At 48.3% G+C, this 20,597-nt stretch overlaps 1 protein-coding gene across 1 annotated transcript in view; it reads left to right on the top strand.

The window, feature by feature from the left end:
* Positions 1–20,597, top strand: part of Plxna4 (plexin A4) — a 466,318-nt gene that overhangs the window by 353,656 nt on the left and 92,065 nt on the right. The window contains exons 5-9 of the mRNA XM_028866158.2: positions 264–364; positions 10,602–10,725; positions 11,968–12,121; positions 13,323–13,422; positions 16,118–16,232. Of these exons, the coding sequence (XP_028721991.1) occupies positions 264–364; positions 10,602–10,725; positions 11,968–12,121; positions 13,323–13,422; positions 16,118–16,232 (594 nt within the window). The remainder of the gene's footprint in view (positions 1–263; positions 365–10,601; positions 10,726–11,967; positions 12,122–13,322; positions 13,423–16,117; positions 16,233–20,597) is intronic.

Raw genomic sequence — 20,597 nt, forward strand, 5'->3', positions numbered from 1 at the left:
TATTTTATATGAACTCAATGTGTTCTGTATTTCCAGACACATCTTAGAACCTAGTAAGTGGTTATATCCTCAGGATACTATGCAGCCACCGACTCCAATATGGCTCCCCAAAGTTTCTTTGTTGCCGGAGCCCTAAGCACCTCCACGCTCCTCCGCTGTCTCGGGTGATATGATGATTTTAGGACGGCAATTTTAGCTGTGAACCAACCACAGGTGCTCTGCCGGCTCTTGACTGCTTCTTCGTCTTCATTGTGCTGTTCTAGCTCACCAGAGTTCCTGTGGAGTCCTGTGGGCAGTATCGGAGCTGCGGCGAGTGTCTTGGCTCAGGTGACCCCCATTGTGGCTGGTGTGTGCTCCACAACACGTGAGTACCATCGGCTGCCCCCTCCCGCCTCCTGCCAGTGGCTCTCACCCTCCTCTCTGTCCTTCCTCTCTCTCCTTCTGCACTTTTCTCTTCCTCGCCCTTCCTTCCCTGCACCTTTTGCAAGCTTTATCACTCCGTCATTCTTTCTGGGTTCACTTTAACTTGTCCAGTTCCCCTAAGACATGTATGGCAATGACACCCTGGAGAGTCACAGGGAGGCAGACCCTTGGACTTAGCTGACTTTAATTTGCTGACTTTTTAGAAGATTCCCCCTCCCTTCAGCCCTGCCCTCAATGACAGCGGATTTTTTTTTTTTCTCAAAATTCAACCAGACCACTAAATTATATGCTAGGTATATATGTGATGTCCATCTTGTAACTCAGCATCCATTCAATATACCCTGTGCTATAACCATAGAACTTCCTGTTACTTTTATGTGTGACATACATGAGGACCCTTCCTTGGCTGTCACAACACCTATAAGCTGGCTACAAATAAACTCGGGCCTAAAGTCAGGAGGGAAGAAAGGCCAGGCCAGCTGCTAGCACATAACCATGTGCTGCTGCTGCTGCTGCTGCTGCTGCTGCTGCTGCTGCTGCTGCTACTGCTGCTGCTTTTTTTTTCCCTTCCATTTATTCTCTAGAAGAGGGGAGAAGGCGATCAGATTCATCTGGAAACCAATAGTAACTTGGTGAATGAATTGAAAATGCAGACAACGAGCCAGGAAATAGGAGAGAGCTGAAGATCATTCTTAATTTCTAATTAATTTTTATCTGCCATGTATCAGTGTTTTGCCTGCATGAATGTCTGTGTACTATGTGTATGTTTGGTGCCCACAGAGGCCAGAGGAGGGTTCTGATCCCTCAGAACTAGAGTTACAGATGGCTGCTAGCTGCCATGTCAGTGCTGGAAATTAACCGGAGCCCTCTAGAAGAGCAGCTGCCCACTGAGCCATCTCTCCAATCCCAAGATCTGTATTCTCTCCTCCTGGAAGAGCTATCACAGTTAGACCCCATCCAGTGGGATTTGTCCCTTCTCCAGCTATCACTGATTCCTGTGGCCACCCGAAACCTGATCTTCTCTGAGCTATCCACAAGCCCCATACGATAAGATTTTAGTCTTCTCATTAACAGCCTGAAGTACTTGGGACCAATAACATTTGTTGTAATTTTCAGTAGTTTTGAACTATAAGAAATTGGAGGTGGGATCTTATCTCTCTCCTCTTCCAAAGGCAGGAAACACTCTCTTAGATTCTGACAGTTAAAAACACCCTCCTAATTTCTCACACAGCCTCTCCAATAGAACAGCCAACTTCCTTTTTTTCTGGGTGTTGGACATAATGAGGCCTTGAGTTCCTTAAGGGAAGGCCTGAAATCTGTTAGGCATGTTATAGCAAAAAGAAATTGAGAACCACTGAGCTGCACTCGACTCGGAGGCAGATTGGAAACTGTGCTGAAACGGACATCAAGGTCATCTGGTAATAGTGCAGTAGCCCCAGGATTGGCTCCCACAAAGGACGGTGGAGAGGTGCATTTGGAAGGCAGACCAGCTTGTGTCAAGTCAGAAGAGGTCCCCGATGCTACCTTGTAAGGCAGAAGGAGATAAATTTCTTTGCCCAGCATAGTGAGACCTCCCAGAAAAGGAATGAATGAATTCTCAACCTAATGCCTTCCTTGGGAACTTTGAAGCTACCTAACTGACTGGTTGGGCATGCCTTAGTTATCACAGCATGGTACAATTGTTATTTCGGGTTAATCATTAAAGCTGGCCCCTTCCTGAAATCCTTCAGGACCAAAACGCAGGTCTCTGTGTCCCTGTTAGTTTGTGCCATGATGCTATTCCAGCCCCATAGGACACTGATCTCAGTGAGCATTCAGGACACTGGGGCTTAAAGAAGGTTCCAGAAGGGCGAGAGTGCCTCACCACCCAGCTCCACAGCTAGGTTAAGCAGGTCTGAGAAGAGAAAATACCATTCACTGCTTCTTATATGTCTTCAGTCTCCCCGTGTGTGGTGCTCTCCCTGACTCCTATGGCAGAAAACAAAGACAAACTAAAGCCAGAGGATAGTCAGGGTCATTCATAAAGCAGGTCATCACATAGGAAAGCCAGCAGCTCCAGTCTCAGGGTGCCATAAAGGACACAGTCATGGACGTGACTGTGGTGTCTGACCCAGAATAAAAGCCAAATCTCCCCAGCATCCCCAGCCCTCCTCTATGGCCTGGAAAGAGGATGCACAGTTTGCCTACCTCACTGGGTTATAGCAGAACTGATGAGGTAACCATTTGGGTCAGATGCTTGGCGAGCAGGACACTGGCACATCAGGTAGGGGAGTCAACCATCTCATAGGCTACAGCAAGGGCTGAGAGCTCCGAAGCGTCCTTCCTCTTAGGCTTTGGCCACTCTTGTGATTTCCTAGATGGCCCTTGAATGGTGTGCCCGAGTCCCTGAGGGTATCACAGCTTCAAGCTGCCTTTGCTCAACCGGCAGATGTCCGTGCTGTTTCTCCTCACCTCCTTCAGCCTGGCATCACATCTCACTCCAGTTTGCACATCAGATGTCAACCCTTACTAAACACAGGTTCTCGGAGAACAGGGGCTGTACAAGGGTTGCCATGTCTGCCACCCAGCGCTGAGCTGCTGCTTCTGGGACCTCTCCTTACCCAAGGGGTTACAGTGGGAGCTACTATGTGGCTATGACAGGAGAGCGTGTAATGATTGCTGAAATCAATGTGGTCTAGTTCGCCTGTCTCGTACACTTGTGAGGCTGTGAGTACCACTGATTTGCATTATATGTAGTAGTGGTATTCTTTTCTGGAGCAGGGAGGTGTTTGAGACAGGGCTTCTCTGTATAGCTTTGGAGCCTGTCCTGGAACTCACTCTGTAGACCATGCTGGCCTCAAACTCATAAGATCTGCCCTACCCCTGCTCCCCGAGTGCTAAGATTAAAGGTGTGCACCACCACTGCCTATTGTAGTGGTATTTCTATAAAGATCTGTGAACGCTGAATTAGCAAATACCAAACCACTGCCCCTAAGAGAAAAAGAGAGTCAGGTTACTGAGAACCTCTGGTCACAACCTTTTCATCAATGGGTTGGTGCATAACCTCGTTTGTTGGACATCTGTATTAAGACGTCTTCCTCAATCAACACCGCCAATTCATTGACATTCAACTCATGGCCAACAGAACTGTAACTTCATACCTGGATGAAGATTCTCATGATTCTCCTGCCTCCACGTCTTCTGCATATCCTACAGCATGTGTCTCTACAACACACACACACACACACACACACACACACACACACTCAGAGGGTCTAAGACCAGTCTTGCACTTTCTATGCTGGACACAGTGCTAGCCTCAGAGATGTAAAATGACCAGGTTATATTGTCTCTGTCATGAATCTTCTTGGGGACCAGGCCTTTGGTGCAATGATGGGGTCCCTGAATCAGCACATTTGTCAGGCTTCTGTGCTGGCAAGACCCTGTGCTAAGTGGCCCTGGCCCTTGCTGAGTGCCCCCGCAAGCTTGACCTTCATGAAGTCCATGCAAAGAACAAAACAGGAGCCTCTGAGTGTGTGGCTCCGTCTGTTTTCATGGTCATTTTTGAGGAATAAGGTAGTGTGCGTGTGTTCGTGCATGCATGCATGCATGTGTGCGTGCATGCGTGAGTGCGTGCGTGCATGTTTTAGACAGAAACTGACAAAAAAGAGCAAGAGGGTAGGAGAGAGCCATAGGAAAAAAACCAGAGGAATGAGAAGCCTGATGACAGAGCCTTTGCAAACAGGTGGCCATGTCATTGAAAGAGCTTTTGTACCAGGGAGGTCACTGGAGGGCTATGAGCCAAATATGCTGAAGAGATGACCCAGTCATTTCAATCCTTTCTGCTGTTCCTCCCTCTGCCCTAGTGAACGTGACAAAGTGCATACCTGCCAGCCTAGTGGGGCAGAGAAGTGTCCCCCCACCCCCCGCCCTGTTCTGCAGCCCCCGGTCCTGCCTACAGGCCCGTCTTCCTAACGGCGAGGGCAGCAGTCACAAAGATGCCTGTTTATTCAACCTGCAGTTTTCAGCCTGCATTCCCAGGGCTGTCCTCTGTGTCGGAGCCCACCTGTTCTGATTTGGGCAAACGGGAATGAAACCCCTTCAAGCCCAGTCTGCCTTCACCCCATCACAGCTGTCCCCTGTCCTGGGCCTGGAACACCACCACCACCCACCCCACCACCACCCAACCCCTGGGCTTGGCAGGTCCCCAGCCCCCTCCCAGCTTCCCCTGCCTTGGCACCATTCCCAGGCAAGGAAGCCTATCTTAGTTTAGGTGGTAACAGGATCCCACTGCCAGTGGCAGACCCAGATCACTGATTGGCCCAAGCGCTGCCCTTCTTAGGAAGTCATGAGCATCACTCCTGGGAAGATCATGTAAACAGGGCTGTACAGGGTGATGATAAGTGCAGACTTCCACAGCATCTCTGCCTCCAGGTCCTGCAGGCTTCCTCTGCTGGGAGAAGCCCCACCACACACACCCCAAGCATGTGGTACAAGGGTTCAGTTCTTCCTGTAGAGCAGGGGTCTTCAACCCATGGATGGGTCACAACCCCTTTCACAGAGGTTGCCCAAGACCATCAGAAAACATAGGTGTTGACATTATGAGTCGGAACAGTCGCAAAATTACAGTTATGAAGTAGCGATGAAAATAATGTTATGGTTGGGGGTCCCCACAACGTGAGGAACTGTATTAAGGGGTTGCAGTGTTAGGAAGGGTGAGAACCACTGCTGCAGAGTCTTGGCCACACAAGAGGGAGGGAGTAGAAAGGACAGAGCCTGCTACCCAGGTGGAAGGAGGGTAAAATCTAAGATGTTATCTGTGGACAGACCAGTCCAGATCCCATTTCCTAAGGTCTGAATGTCGGTGAGAGGAGCCAGCTCACAGCCATGCTGTGAAAGCTGGAGGCTGGGATGTGCAGGAAACCCCTGCTGTGGCCTAGAACACAGGAGATGTACCTCTCAGACACAGCTGTCATGACTGACCTTGTCACTGGGGGCTGGGGTTGGACCCCAGGGCCTCCTTCCTGGAGTCCTTCTCTCCCTTCCTTCCCCAGGACTGGAGAGAGTGAGTGCTGGCCATCCATTATCAGAAGCCCTCCTTCCTTCCTTAAGGCAACTTCACCACCGACCATGTATTTAGCTGCCATGCCCACAGACTACCGGGAAAGTACAGAGTAGTTTGTTCCCTAAGCAACATCCTTGGTCATCCTCTTAACAGACAGTTTGACTCTAAGGTGTGAGTCATTCCTTGCTCTATCCTAGACCAGTGGTTCTTAACCTTCCTAATGCTGCGACCCTTTAATACAGTTCCTTACGTTGTGGTGACCCCCAACCATAAAATTAGTTTCATTGCTACTTCATAACTATAATTTTGCAACTGTTATGAATCATAATGTAAATATCTGATGTGCAGGATATCTGATATGCAACCTCTGTGAAAGGATCATTCGCCTCCCCCCATAAGGGGTCACAACCCACATGTTGAGAACCAATGTCCTAGAGCCTTGTTTTAGTTCTTAATTTTTAACCTACTTCCTTAACACTAACCTAGGTCTCTTCTAGGATGGTTGGCTCAAGGCTTGCGAAGTCATAGGGAATTGTAGGGTCTGCTTCTGCCAGCATATTTGTTTGCCTGACTCCTTACCAACGGTTGTCAGTCTCTAGGCCAGAGGAAAGTCTCAAACTAGTATATTCAACCCCCTTCACATGGGCTCACTAGCTACAGACCTACTTAAGGGAACTTGCTTTCTTCTCTTAACCCTGACTCCTTCCTAGCCCCCAGGGGGCTCTGTGAGTGTGTGTGTGTGTGTGTGTGTGTGTGTGTGTGTGTGTACATGCCCATTCACAAATATTATAGATGCTTTATAATGAAAGGATGGCAAGTAAAAATGCCACCTTCTCATATAAATTACAGAGGGTCTGAGGAAACGGCTTAGTTTTTTATAGTTCTTGCCATACAAGCTTGAGGGCCTGACATTAGCTCCCTGGCACTCACATGAAAAGCCAGGTGTGACGACATGTTCCTGTAATCCCAGCACTGGGGAGGTAAAGACAGGGGATCCCTGGAGCTCACTGGCCAGCCAACCTAGCTGAATTAGTAAGTTCCCCATTCAGTGAGAGTCCTTGTCTCAAAATATAAGAGCGTTAGTAATCAAGGGAGACACCTTGCCTTCATGTTTATATGTGCATGCATGTATATATACAACCACCCACATACATACATAAACACGCACACACAAGCATATAGAATGCTTGTAGCTTTATGGTTAACTCATCAGTCTAACATCTTGGCTCTCTGGGGACATTCCAAAGAGCTGGGCTGCTTCTAAGGCTTTAATTTACACACACACACACACACACACACACACACACACACACACACACACACAGAAAGAGACAGAGACAGAGACAGAGAGACAAAGAGAGAGAGAGAGACAGAAAGAACCACACTGATGCCTGCATAAAGAAGAGCATCCAAGATTGCACAGAGCAGTGTTTCCAGCCAGCTGTACCTTATGACACTAATGGACATGAAGATGCCAGGATGTTGGGTAAAGTGGATAATGAAGCTGATCAGAATCCGTTGTCGTCACTGTTGCCCAGTGGCTTGAGTGAAAGGTGCCGTCTCCCTCAGTACACACTGTTAGAAATAGAAGAGCTCGGCGAGGCCGCATCTTTGCCTTCTCCTGCTCTTCTCCAGCCCACTGCCTACCTGTTCTTTCATGTTGGACTTGTTACTTTGTGCCTGTGACCACATGGTATGTCACCGTGGGGACATGTGATGGAGAGGTTTCTTCACCTTGGGGCAGCTGGAAAGCAAAGAGAGAAATAAGAAGGGTTCTGGCCCCATGTGCTCCTCAAGGCTGTTCCTCCAGTGACCTAGCTTCATTCTGGTAGGTTCTATCACCTAGATGTTCTATCACTAGGCCAGGAAACGAGGTTCAACACAGGGACCCATGGGAGACACTGAAGATCCAAGCTATAGCTGGGTTCATCTGGAAGCCCCCTGCCTTATCCCTCCTCCCCTCCTCCACCCCTCCTCCTCCCCTCCTCCTCCCCTCCCCTCCTCTTCCTCCCCTCCTTCTCCTCCTCCCCTCCTCCCCTCCTCTTCCTCTCCTCCCCTCCTCCTCTCCTCCTCCTCCTCTCCTCCTCTTTCTCCTTCTCTTCATTATGATCTAAGCATAGAGCTTCTAAATGATCCAGTTCAAACATAGGCCAATGCCAGCAGAGAGTGCTGAGGATGGGAGATTTCTGATTCCTGGGCCCAGTGGGCCCACACCAGGGGGTCTGGGGGAGACAGCCCAGCTATGATCCCTCTGGCTGGGAGGCTTACCTGAGCCGCCCCATTAGAGAGCCTGGTCTCCATGCTGAAATCTGTTTGCTTGGCCAGCCGCCCTGGGAGTTAATATTTCTCTGTGTGTGTTTAGGAATTAATTTCTACTAAACTTAATCACCCCCTCTCCCCTACCCTCTCCCTCAACCCCCTTCCTTCTCCATTCCTTTCCCTTCTAATTTTCCACTTGGCTGGGAATTCTCCAGCAGTGAAAGTTCAGGCTTAGGGGAGGGCGGAGGTAACTGCTTCATTAGAGAGGATAATCTCATTGGAACCACTGGCTTGAATAATAACCCCTTGCAGGGGCCCGGGGCCTTTCTCCCTAGAGCTCACAGAACCTCTGATCTAGGGCTGTATGGGCCCAGTGCACAGGAAGTGGGATGAGAAAGGGAAGAAAGGCAGCTCAGTAAAGAAGACCTTAACTCACGGGCTGAGGGAGGTGGGTCCCCTTGGGGCCTGCTGGTCACCTGCGTATCTGTGTTTGGGGCGGAGGCCACTGTGGGGATGACAGAGACAAATGCATAAAAACTCATGCATTTTTGTGAGTCTCCATAAGCACCCATTCCCTGACCTAGGAAATGGATGAAGACGGACCCTGATGCCTCTACTGCCTGGTGGAGAGCTCTGCTTTCCCAAGTACTGGAGCCCTTGGTGGGAAGCAATTCAGGGGCTCTTCTAGGACCAGAAATGAGCCCCGTTTATATTCTCTAACTCTGGCATGAGCCACTAGAAAACCATAGCCTCAAAAGGCTAAAGACTATTTATCTTGATGGACCCCATAAGATACAGAAGTCGTGGTCCTTCCCTGCCCTCATCCCATCCCATTTAAGGTCAATTGTCTGTGGTTTTGGACACTCGCAGCCTCCACACTCCTGAACTATGCAGGATGCTAGAAATGTCAAAACATCCCTGGTTCTGACCTTAAACTTAACTTTCCACTGAGACAGAGCTCAGTTCTCGACACACTTTTGCCAGCTGTTAAGGAAAGGACGCTATAACCACCCACCGGTAGCATGCTGTCACTCCCCTGCCCTTCCTGGCCTTTAGCCCTTCTCCCTTTGATGTGCCAAGGAACCGGTCTACAGCAGCTGCAGTTTAGGGCCGTGGACTGAGGAAGTTAGGTGAGTGGTGGGGTAACACTGGCTGACACTGTTGACACCTCTCTCTAAGCTGTGCACAATTCTAACTGCTTAGCACACACTATCTTGTGGAATCTTCAGGAAACTCCAGCTGTGTGATACCACTTTGTTCCCATTTTATAGAAGAAAAGACTGACACACCAAGAGGTTAAGCATTTGGCCTTGATGCTCAAAGCTGTAAATTACACATGGCTTCTTGTATTCTGTATTTTCTAGGACTGTGGTGAGATGCAGCCCTAGGAATCTGGGTAACAGCAAACAGTGCAAGTCAGATGTGTTCCCACTTATGCCTCCTCCCCCAACCTGGGAGAGAGATAGAGCTCCTCTGTTCTATTTAGTAACTTCCGGTGCTGTTTGGCCTGGAAGCAGCTTCACCCCTGCCCCCCCCGCCCCCCACCCCCACCCCCACCCCCCCGCCACACACACACACTTCATAATTTAATCAAAGACACTCTTTTTAGACCTACTGATTGCTCTTGGAAATAGGAACTTCAAAGTTGGGGAGTCAGTGAATAATTGAAGCTGTACCAGTTCTCTGGGTCTACTGTTAATGGGCGTAATAACACTATTAATAGCTATGTCAGCTCAGACACTCTGGAAAAGTCCATAACATTAGCCTAATGGCTGACGGTAATGGAGTCCTTGCTGAGGAGCTGGCCTGGTAAATTAACTCCCAAGACTTAGAGGCAGACACTCTGGTTGCCAGTGATTTGCTCGAGCCGCCAGAGAATGCCGTGGGGACCCCCAGACTTACTTATGATCTCATCCTTCTGGCTTGGGGTCCCTTGAATTCATCCCAGGGAGTTCAGGTTTGTCCAACAACTATGGATGATAGTTGGGTGCTTTCTTCTGAGCCTAGGAGGAATAGTGGAGAGGCAATGTCTAGATAGAGCCTTAAGGACATAAGAGAAACATTAAGACCTCTCTTCTCAATATTTCATCTCTTGAGAAGCTCCCACTCAGTAGGAGAGGGTTACTTTTAGCCCAATAACCATCATAAAACAAGAAGTTCTAGCTGGGCGGTGGTGGCGCACGCCTTTAATCCCAGCACTCAGGAGGCAGAGCCAGGCGGATCTCTGTGAGTTCGAGGCTAGCCTGGTCTACAGAGCAAGTTCCAGAAGAGGCGCAAAGCTACACAGAGAAACCCTGTCTCAAAAAACCAAAAAAAAAAAAAAAAAAAAAAAAAAAAAAAAACCAAAAAACAAAAAACAAAAAACAAACAAACAAACAAACAAACAAAAAACCAAGAAGTTCTAGACTGTGAGAAACTCCAGGATGCTATGGAGGAAATAAGGAGGAATTTCATATCTGCCTGGGGTTGAGGCAGGAGGATTGCAGTTACAAAACAGCTAAACTAGTCTGTCTGTAGATCTAGATGGAATTGGACAGGAATTAGACAGGCACGGAACCCCAGACAGAACTGGGTGTACAAAAGCAATACAATATGTATCATGTAGTGTCCACATATATGGGGAGAAGTGAGGTTTGCAAAAAAAGGGGGTGGAGGGTGTCAGAGGCTGTGGATGAGCAGAGAGTAGACTGGACAAGACTGTGTGACTCCTCGGGTGCCTCTGAAGGGGAGGGGAATTGCTGCCTTTTCCAAAGCTGAGATGATAGAAGCTTGAAGAGGAAGGGAAGCGAGCGCTTCAGGTTCAGACAGGCCCAAGAGCTTCTGGGTATGGCAGTCCCTTTCTGGGCCATTGATGATCCTTGTGTGTCCTTCCCAGGTGCACCCGGAAGGAACGGTGTGAGCGTTCCAGGGAACCCCGAAGGTTTGCCTCAGAGATGAAGCAGTGTGTCCGGCTGACAGTCCATCCCAACAACATCTCTGTCTCTCAGTACAATGTGCTGGTAAGGGAGGGGAGGTCAGAATCCAGGGAAGAACTCTGCCCCAACAGAAAGCACCAAGGCCTCTTGGGAGCAGCTCTAGGTCAGGGTCAGAGATGTTAGTGAAGAAAGTGTCTACTGGGAACCCAAGAAAGGTGGCATGGGCAAGAGTATTGAAGAAAAGGTTCCACTTCCACAAGGAAGTGACCATATCAAAGGTGATCAAGGAACGCAAATTAAGGCCACACTGAAATTCCATCTCACTCCAGTCAGTATGGCAGTCGTTAAGAAAACAAATAAAAACAAAATGCTGATAGCAATTCAAGCTAGTCTAGGCACTATGGAAATGAGTGCAGAGGTTCCTCAAAAAAAAAGCAGACCCTCCCATATGACCCAGATACAGTACTCACTCCTATGTGATACTTGAACGCTGATGTTTTCAGTCATAAAGAAGAGCAAATCCATGCCATTTGCTGAAAAATGGGTGCAACAAGATACTATTAACTGAATTTAGATCTGTCTCAGAGAGACAAATACCATGTTTCTCTCATTTGTGGGTCCTAGATTTTATAGAGACATAAAATCATATATTTATATATGACATAAAAGTGGAAGCTATAAAAAGAGGGGAAGTGGGACTAACCAGAGAGTGAGAGATGGAAATGGGGAGAGTGGTGGAGCATGGGGGATATGCTCAAAATATATATTTGCAGGAAAATAGCATTATATTACCAAACATAAAAAAGCATAATATTTTATTATAACCTAAAATATGCCATGGGTATGCCTAAATATCCATTAGCCACTTTGGGATTAATTGGCATGCAAGTAAATATAGAATGATAGATTAAGACCATGTAGCAATGAGTGTCGGGAATGATCTCTTTATCTATAAAGGAGGCCAATGTGGGTCCATCAGGAGAATGATTTACAGACTTCTGAGTTCTAGCACTAAGCATGTGGTCATTAGTGTTCTCATTTTACCAAATGGAAGAGGTGGCCTATCAGCCAACCTGGTCCTGCTCAGAATTCTTCTAGCACACAAATCCCCTAAGCATTCCCACTTTCTGGGGCCAAATCCATTCGGATCCTAGTGGGTTTCTGCCTCTGCCTCCCACTGCCTTCTCTACACCACTCTTGTAACAAACTGATCTATGGTAATCATTCTCCTTTGTCTGTCTCTTTCTCTGCCTGCTGCCTTTCTTCCTTCTGTTCCCCATTCCCCCTCCTCTCCTCTTTCCCCCTGCCTGGCTGGCCTGTTCACAGCTGGTCCTAGAGACATACAATGTCCCGGAGCTGTCAGCAGGTGTCAACTGTACCTTTGAGGATCTGTCAGAGATGGATGGGCTGGTAATAGGCAATCAGATCCAATGCTACTCCCCTGCAGCCAAGGAGGTGCCCCGCATCATCACAGAAAATGGTGAGCAAGCGGTCCCAGGAGGCAAAGTTGGATGGCAGACTCTTCACTGTGCCTGGGTAGCAGAACTCATGACAGATGTGGGGGATTGAGGGAGCCTAGGGGCAGGGATAAGTCCGAGGGAGTGGGCTGACGGTTGAAAGCGGTAGAGGTAAGCTTTTCCTCTTTTACCCTTGGAAACTGACTGGTACTACCCTTCTGTCTCAGCCCCAGCTTAGCAACCGAACGTCTACCTCATCCTAGATGAGGAGAAGCGACAGAGACGGTAGATAGAGGCCAGGTCAGAAGAGCAGTGGTGTATATTGGTGTTGTTCTTGTTTCAGCTGCCTTGGGAGGTGGGGACTGGGGAAGAGGGATGCTAGCCAGAAGCAAGGGTATGATGGGGCAGGTCCAGTGGTTCCATAACCCTTTGTTCACAGTCACATGATTAGGTCCCTGACTCTAGAGCACTTTGTCCCCCACACACAGCTGCCTGTTGCTTGGAACCAACTCTGTTGGGAAGGATATGAGTAGACACAGGCTTGACACTGGTGAGGGACAGGCTGGCCTAGGCAGATTGATTCCATGTTGTCCCTCCCATTTGGGCTTGTCACATTTATTCAGAGCTGATTGATTAATGAGGCTCCTGGGGAAGGCAGAGAACAAGGCTGGAAGTGGGGTCCAGGGTCAGGGCTGTGAATTAAACATGGGCTCCAATGCCTCTTTGGCGCCAGCTGAGGGGTCTTACACTCCTCACCCCTCTGGAGCCAAGTCCCCCAGAGGAGATAGTATCAGGCCTAGGTCTCTCTGCACAGAGGTCAGGTGCACATATTTACACATATATGCAGTGCCACTTTGTGCCACGGGCAACAGCTTTCCTCGGATCGTACATTTTGTTTTTCCTCCTTGGCTACTCATCACTGTTTGTGATTCTGAGAGGCGTTTAGACACAGCATGTGAGTGTGTGTGTGCCCATGAGCTCAAGATAAGTGACTGGGGGTCCGGTGACATAACAGAGAAGAGACACCAAACATAACTTGTGGGGGGCGGGCGTGGGAGCGGGGTAGGTTCATCCTGGAATTGAACCTTGCTGACTCGGGGACCTAGGAAGCCTGACAGTGTCCCAGAGGCGCAGGCTCTCTTTCCTAGAGAGCATTACTGCTCATGGGCCTTTGGCTTGGGTTCTGAACTTCCCCGGGCCCCGTTGGTGGGCTCTACCTTATAGGAGACCATCATGTCGTCCAGCTGCAACTCAAGTCGAAGGAGACGGGCGTGACCTTCGCCAGCACCAGCTTTGTCTTCTACAACTGCAGCGTCCACAACTCGTAAGTGCCCTGGCTCTACTCAGCCTGCTGTCCCTAGGGCCAAGGCTCACTCAGAGATCAGAAGACCCCACGACGATTTCAAGGGATCATTGTACGGAGGCTTCCAAGGAGGCCTCCTTAATGCTAGAAGAAGGGCCTCTCTCCTGTACTGATAGGGTGAATGGAAAGAGCCTAGAAAGAGACAAAAGTAAGAGCCTATGGTGTGAGCCCTGCAAACCCCTAGCCTGTGCATCTTCCCTGGCAGAAGTCTGATTCCCTTCCCACCGTTCTGCTAGGGGTGATGTAGCTCACCTGAAGGACAGCAGTTCACACCTACACAGAGGAGGGACCAGAGAAGGGAGGGCAGCCTTTACACGTATCCAGGAGAGGTCAGGTGGTCTAGCAAGTCAACTAAACGCCCCACCCTATAAACTGGGTCAGGACTCATATAGGCTGATAAGTGCAAAAGGAAAGTCAAAAGAGAGAGCGGCTGAGGCCTTGCTATGGAGATACAGAAACCCGACTCTGGCTTTGTTTGACTTTGGCACCCCCCCCCTCTAAATAATAATCATGGACAGCAGATTAGCTGGAGGATTTAACCATTCTGTGCACTAGTGTCCTCTATAAAAGGAGACCCAAAGGTACTGGCACCACAATAGTTAGCGACTGGCCTGTGTTAGTTAATTTCCTAATCGCTGTGACAGAATACTTGGTGAAAGTCACCTAAGGGAGGGAAAGTTGACTATGGCTCATGATTCACAGCATACAGCCCATCATGGTGGGGACATCATGGCGGTTTGTCTGCAGCAGTGAGAGCTTGTAGAATGGCTTCTCGCATCTTGGCAAGTCAGAAAGCAGAACAGTCAGGCCGAAACCAGAAGTGGGCATCTTCAAGGCCTGTTTCTGGTGACCCTTTTCTGCTACCTAGGTCACAGTGCCTGAGATTGCACAAATTTCCCAAAACAGTACTGCCAACCAGGGACTGAGAGTTCAAGCAGAGGATCCTGTGGGGACATTTCACATTCAAATTGCAACATGACACCCCAGGAGCACTGTCCTATCGGAGCAGTCCCTGGCTGGGACACTGCTGTTGCTGACTGTACAGCAGACTTGACTCTCTCGGGATGGCTCTCAGGAGGAAAAGCCATTGCAAGGCAACCTTTAGAAGCCCATGTGGCTCGTTGACTAGGTAGTACTCTTGCCTTTTGCTATGGCTATGTTGCTATTTCCTCCGTGAAAGGATGAGATTGAACCAGGTTGGAGATGTACAATTTTAATTTTCCTTACCATAGAAACTAAAATTAGGTATGGAAGTCCAGTATGCAAAACAGATGGAAGAAGAGGCTGTTTATTGGGGGAATTATGAGGCCAGGAGCCCCTCTATCTAGGAGCCCCATGAGACTGTATATAGTCTCCAAAGGACCTCTGTAGAACCTTTAGGATTCCATAGAGAGAGTTTGGAAAACACATGGCCTGAACCTCCAACATTCCTGTTTGCTTTAACATACTGTTTGCATTCCTATCTTTACAGGGTAGGTATATAACATGACATTTAGGGGACTCTAATCTGATAGAAAAAAAAAAGTTAGGGCTCATGTAGGGTGTCTGTGAGACTAGAGCTTAGCTTACTTTGTGACCTCAAAGAAGGAAGCATCTATCCTGCCCAGCCAGAGCTGGCTGCTTCAATATCAGAATTCTTACTTCTTGTCATGGAGTTGCCCATGACCTCACCTCTGAGTGGCATGTTCCCTTCCTCCCTTATCGCCCCTAGAAAAGCAGAGTAAGAAATTCAACTAGGTGTGAGGTTTCCATCTCATCTACAGTGTTACTCATCAGATAGAGGATTCACAAATTAATAAGACCCCAGCACTCAGGCCCTGCCCTCCCCTGGAACCAATACCTGCCCATTTGCTTGGTCGAGGTTTGCAGCCTAGTAGCCTCATGGAAGAACTTGATGTTTAATGATGAAATAGAACACCATGCAGTTAGGAGTATCCCCGCACAGAGGTTTACAAAGTGAGGGCCCAGAGGGACCAACTCTCCTTTGGCCAAAGGTTGGTCAAGTGGAGGAAAACAGAAAGCTCCGACACATGGTAGAACAGCCTGTGGAGAGCATGAGGCCTGCTCAAGGCAGCAGCACCAGACCCTTGTGAGAAGGGTGGCGCTCGGGGCAGCTCTGCCTGTGTGGCAAGGCCTTTGAGCTTATGACAACAGGGAACCATGTTGGGTTTTTTAAGCAACATAAGGCTGGCTCTTACAAAGTTGCCTGTTTCCTGGAGGTAAAGAGTGGGGTTGGCAACTGTGCCGGGACACGCAGTGTGGAGACTGGAACTTGATAGCTTCCATTGTTACCAGAGACCCATTGGTGCAGGCCCTTCCCAGCGAGACTCAGAGGCAATCTGAATTAAAACCCAATTTGGGGGTTGTCTTAGTTCCTATAGACTCCATTCTTTATCGATCTCCTATTTAGCAAAGGACCATATTGACCAATGGAGGTAGAGGGAGGCTCACCAGGCTTTGGAGGAAATGGGTTCCAGCTCTGAGTGAGGAGCTCATTCCCTGAGGCCTTGAGAAGAGAAGTGTGGATTTGTATGAGGTCTGCCTTTGCTCATCATTCAAGGGTTATCTCCCTTACTGGCAAAATGTTCTGCTAGAGTCCAGAGATGTGGGTGCTTGGGCTGAAGTTCTAAGATGTGTGCTTCTCCTCTGTGCCCAGATGTCTGTCCTGCGTGGAGAGCCCATACCGCTGCCACTGGTGTAAATACCGACACGTTTGCACCCACGATCCCAACACATGCTCCTTCCAGGAAGGCCGAGTGAAGTTGCCCGAGGTAGGTCCCAGCAGCGGGATGGTGAGAGGCACTGCTTGTAAGCACAGAACACATGTGTGGCCCTTGTCTTGAGAGGGAAAACCAAGAAAAGATCCCAGATTTCTTCTTTCCTCCCTAACCTTGACTCTTCAGGCACACTGTCTGAAAGCAATAGATGAGCTCAGCTCTGCATTGACGCCATGGTTCTAGCTCAGCTGGGAGGTTCAGGTACAAATGTGTGAGTGTAAGTATGTATGTGTGAGTTCTTACCTTTGTCTAATATAAGTGGAATTAACACGAAGGGACACGAGTCAGGCAGCCAGTGGGCCACTGTGGCATGAAAATCTGGAAAAGGCTGATAGTCTCATCTACATGGCTGGGTCTTGATCTTGAGGACAGGGGCAGAAGGGTAGATCGACCCCCTTAAGGTCAGGGGTCAAGGCTCCAGGAAACACCCATCTGAAATCTGCCCGGAACATGATAGAAGTCAGAAAAAGTGGCTTTCAGGGTCTCTCCCGCTCTCAGAACAGCGAACCTGACCAAGGTTTGGGAACAGAAAGGCCCAAGACAGACAGAGAACAAGAACAATGGACTTTGGGGGTTGCAAACGCCTCCCACTGCTCCCTTACCTCGGAGGAGGCTTGCAATTGCTTCGCTATCTTGCTCGTTTTCTTTCCTGTTCTCTTGTGGCAAGGTTGTCTTCGATGCTTAGAAAGAAAGGTTAAAAGAACCAAAAGAGAGCAAAGTGAGAGCTAGCAGGTTTCCCAGAACAATGGTGGGCTGTCTGTGAGAGATGGTGCTTCCAAATACAAGGCCTGTTCAGGCCTGGCTTTGTCAGAATCTGCTGGGGATCCATGGCTGCTCCGGGGACTGGATAGCAGGCTCCTGAGACAGGAACAGGCTTTGAGGACCATGGCTAACTACAAGGGCATGGAGACAGATCCAGCCATTGTCATTGCCCTTCAATTCTTTCCGTTTTCCATAAGCTGGGCGTGGTAACCAAGCCCCTGGAGTCTGAGAGGCCAGTGTAACTCAGAATCTTCATTTCTCCCTACTACAGTATCACATGGGATGAGCTTGGGCTCTTCTTTGTCTTAGATTTCTGCTTATTTTAAGAGAAAGAAGTTCTAAGAGTTTGTTTCTGGTCCAACTGCGTCCCAGGGCCATTTTGAAGTGAGCATAGAGGAAGAGGCTAAGTTGATTACCTTATGCGGTTGCTGTGGCAACATCTTCCTAGTGGATGTACCTAACAGGAACTAAGCAAATAAACATTGTGAACCATTGACTAAGTCTAGCTTTTTGGGTTCAGTGAGAGAAAACCATTGTTTCCAGAACTCAAAACAGAATCTCTGCCTCCTAGTGTAAATGTAGCAATTTTTAAAAAGCCATTGGTTTTTTGTTTGTTTGTTTTCCAACACAACTATAGCAGGAATAAAGGATACAAAGGGAAAGTATGCAACAGAAAGAGAGCTTGGTCATTGGTGTTTTTTATCAATGCCAGAGAAGTTATTCACAGGCTATCCATCTAAACTTCTGCTGTTGTGATGGTTGGCTTTCTGATGTTATTGCAAATGCCTGAGATAAAACAACTTAAAAAGAGGCAAGGTTGGTGCAGAAAGACTTCAAAAGCCAAAGGACTGGGGAGTTTGCTGTGAGACTGTCTCCTAGGAAAGTCAGAAACTTCTCCCAGAGTGTCACCAACATGACTGCCTAGACATGAGCTGAACAAGGACAGCAGACATGCCGAAGTGGATGGGGATAAACCTACTCCTGAGGCCTCAACCCCACACAAAGAATTACAGACAACCAAGGAACTCTGAGAGTGGGAGAAAGAATCTCCCCCAGAAGAGCACACCAATTGGTTTTCCAGTGCCGAAAGTTCAGCCCTGAAAACACACATGAGTAACATATTCAGACTGAGCATGTTATATTAAGGAAAATTTATATGCATGTAACAACAATTAATGGGAAAAAAGCCATGAACTTGAAACAGAGAAAGGAAGGGGTACTTTGAGGACTTGGAGAGAGGAAAGGGAAGGGGGAAATGATATAATTAAGATATATTATAATCTAAAAAAAAAGAAAAGAAAAAAATGAAAAACAACCAAAACAAGAACAAAGATCTATTTTGGCCCATGGTTTTGGAGTTTTTAATCTATGTTTGGAAGGACCTGTTTCCTTTCAGACCTGCTGGAAGACACCTTACTTCATGATGGTCAAAGAGTTAGAGAGAGAGAGAGAGAAAGAAAGAAAGAAAGAAAGAAAGAAAGAAAGAAAGAAAGAAAGAAAGAAAAGAAAAGAAAAGAAAAGAAAAGAAATGGACCAAGCCCCATAATTCCCTTCAAGGACACACCCCCAGTGACCTAAGACTTTCCAGTAAACCTCCCTTCAAGTTCCCACTGCCAGCTCCCTGTAGCATCACTCTGGGGAATACGCCTTAAGAACATAGGCTTTAGTGGGGCAGTCTAGCCCCAGCCTACAGCGGCTGTGAAGCCACTGTTATCTCACGGTGCCCTACAGCCTTTGCACTTAAGTTTCTGAGGCTTAAAAGCATATAATGAGATCTTCAGATGTGCAATTGATAGGACACCACTGGCCTACACGACCTCTAGGTTTCCGTACTTGCAGATAAATACGAGCTTGAGTGCACTTAAGAGAAATCACAGCCAAGAACTGTTCTCACGGGGCAAGGGTGCAATGAATGTTCTTAGACAATGAGTACCCAGTCAATGTCCAGTCAAGGCTTAGAGCTCCAAATGGCATCTGACTGGGTGTCTCCTGGTCTTAGAGCCTGAAGTTCCTCTAGACACCTGGGCCCAGACCCTCTTGGAATGCTGGTGAGACTCAGCCCACGGTGATTCTTCTCAAAGCCCTCAGGTTCACACTCCCCTTTACCTGTGAGTCTATACAGAGAGGGTCCTTTTGTTTAGCCACGAGGGAGGCTGCCAGGTGGCTTTTCATCTGGGCTGCCCCATCTTGTATCCCCAGGAATGCTTTCATCCTGTCTCTTCCAGTTTCAACACTGGCTTCCCTGGCTATCACCAGGGGTGTTGAATTACTTCTTTCCCTGGGAACAAAGAGCACGTTCAGGCGAAGTTATTGGTCTGGAATGGCGAACTGGTAGACCATTGTAGTTGTGTTATGAACAGCAAGTATTCAGGCATAATTACAATGATTAGAAATAGAATGCCCAGTAACATATGTCGTTTATAGTAACTATATCCCAGTTACAAAGGATGGTTTTGTTTCAACTAATGATGGCATTATTATAACAATGTAGACCCTTAGATCGGCTGCCAGAGCCTGGGCGCAGATAGAAAGGGAGAGGAGAGATGAGGTGACAGTATGCTAGGGTGGCCATGTCTCCCTGCTTGCTCCCAGTCCTCCTCCCTTATTGTCCACAAGGCTTCCTGCCATCTCCTGGAATGGCCTTTCGGCTGGACAGCCATTACCAGAGCTGCAGGAGCCCCTGTCCTTGTGTGCACCGCACAGAGTTGCTGGCTCCTCCACAGCCTCACCTGAACAGATCCAGCCAGCCAACACACTTGGTAGCGATGATTAAGACGAGCTGCTATAGAGAACACATCCACTGGCAAGAGGTGGTCCTCAATGAGCTGTTGCACTGTGGGTTCTCATCGGAGCTGAAAAATCAAAGTGAACCACCACTGAAGCTGCGCTCTCCAGGCACCAAGCTAGGAAAGTTACAGATACATGGGTGGTTCCCAGGGGAACGGTCTCAGAAGGGAGGCTCTGCACACTACTCTTCCTCCTCACGTTTAGCCAGTGTGCTCACTCCAGAGAATGGTTGTAAGATCAGAGGAGGAGAAATGCATTCTATTTGATCTGCAATGGTGTACTTGAAAGGTTCTCCCAACATCCGCTGCTACCCTGATGCCTCCAAGATGTCCTACACTAGGACAGATATGATGAACTCTGGGACCCTAAAGGTCAAGTTCACGCTAGAACTACAGAACCAGAAAGTAAGAATCCTGGACTGCTGTTTGTCCCTGGTTCTGAATGAAATCCACCCTTAGAGATAAAGACCAAAGGCATTTATCCCAGGCTTGATTTTGGAGAGAAATTAGGCTATCCCCACTGTCAATGATTCTGCTTTAATTCCTAGGACCGACTCCCACTATGCCTTTAACCCTCCCCTGAGAAAACAAAGCCAAACCCAGCTCAAAAACTTGTTTCCAACCCATGCACACATCCCCCTTTCAGGTATTCAATTACTGGGCTGCCATTTCTCCAGACAACTGCACTTTCCATCAATCTCACCTGCCCCTCCCCCTTGGGGTTATGGGTATTTCCTTTCTGTATTATTACTTCGCTCTCTCCATAAACCAGCCCATCGTAGATCATGCTAATGGCATTATAAACTTGGGG

The sequence above is a fragment of the Peromyscus leucopus genome, chromosome 3 (genome assembly GCF_004664715.2).
Source record: "Peromyscus leucopus breed LL Stock chromosome 3, UCI_PerLeu_2.1, whole genome shotgun sequence".
NCBI classification, from domain to species: domain Eukaryota; kingdom Metazoa; phylum Chordata; class Mammalia; order Rodentia; family Cricetidae; genus Peromyscus; species Peromyscus leucopus.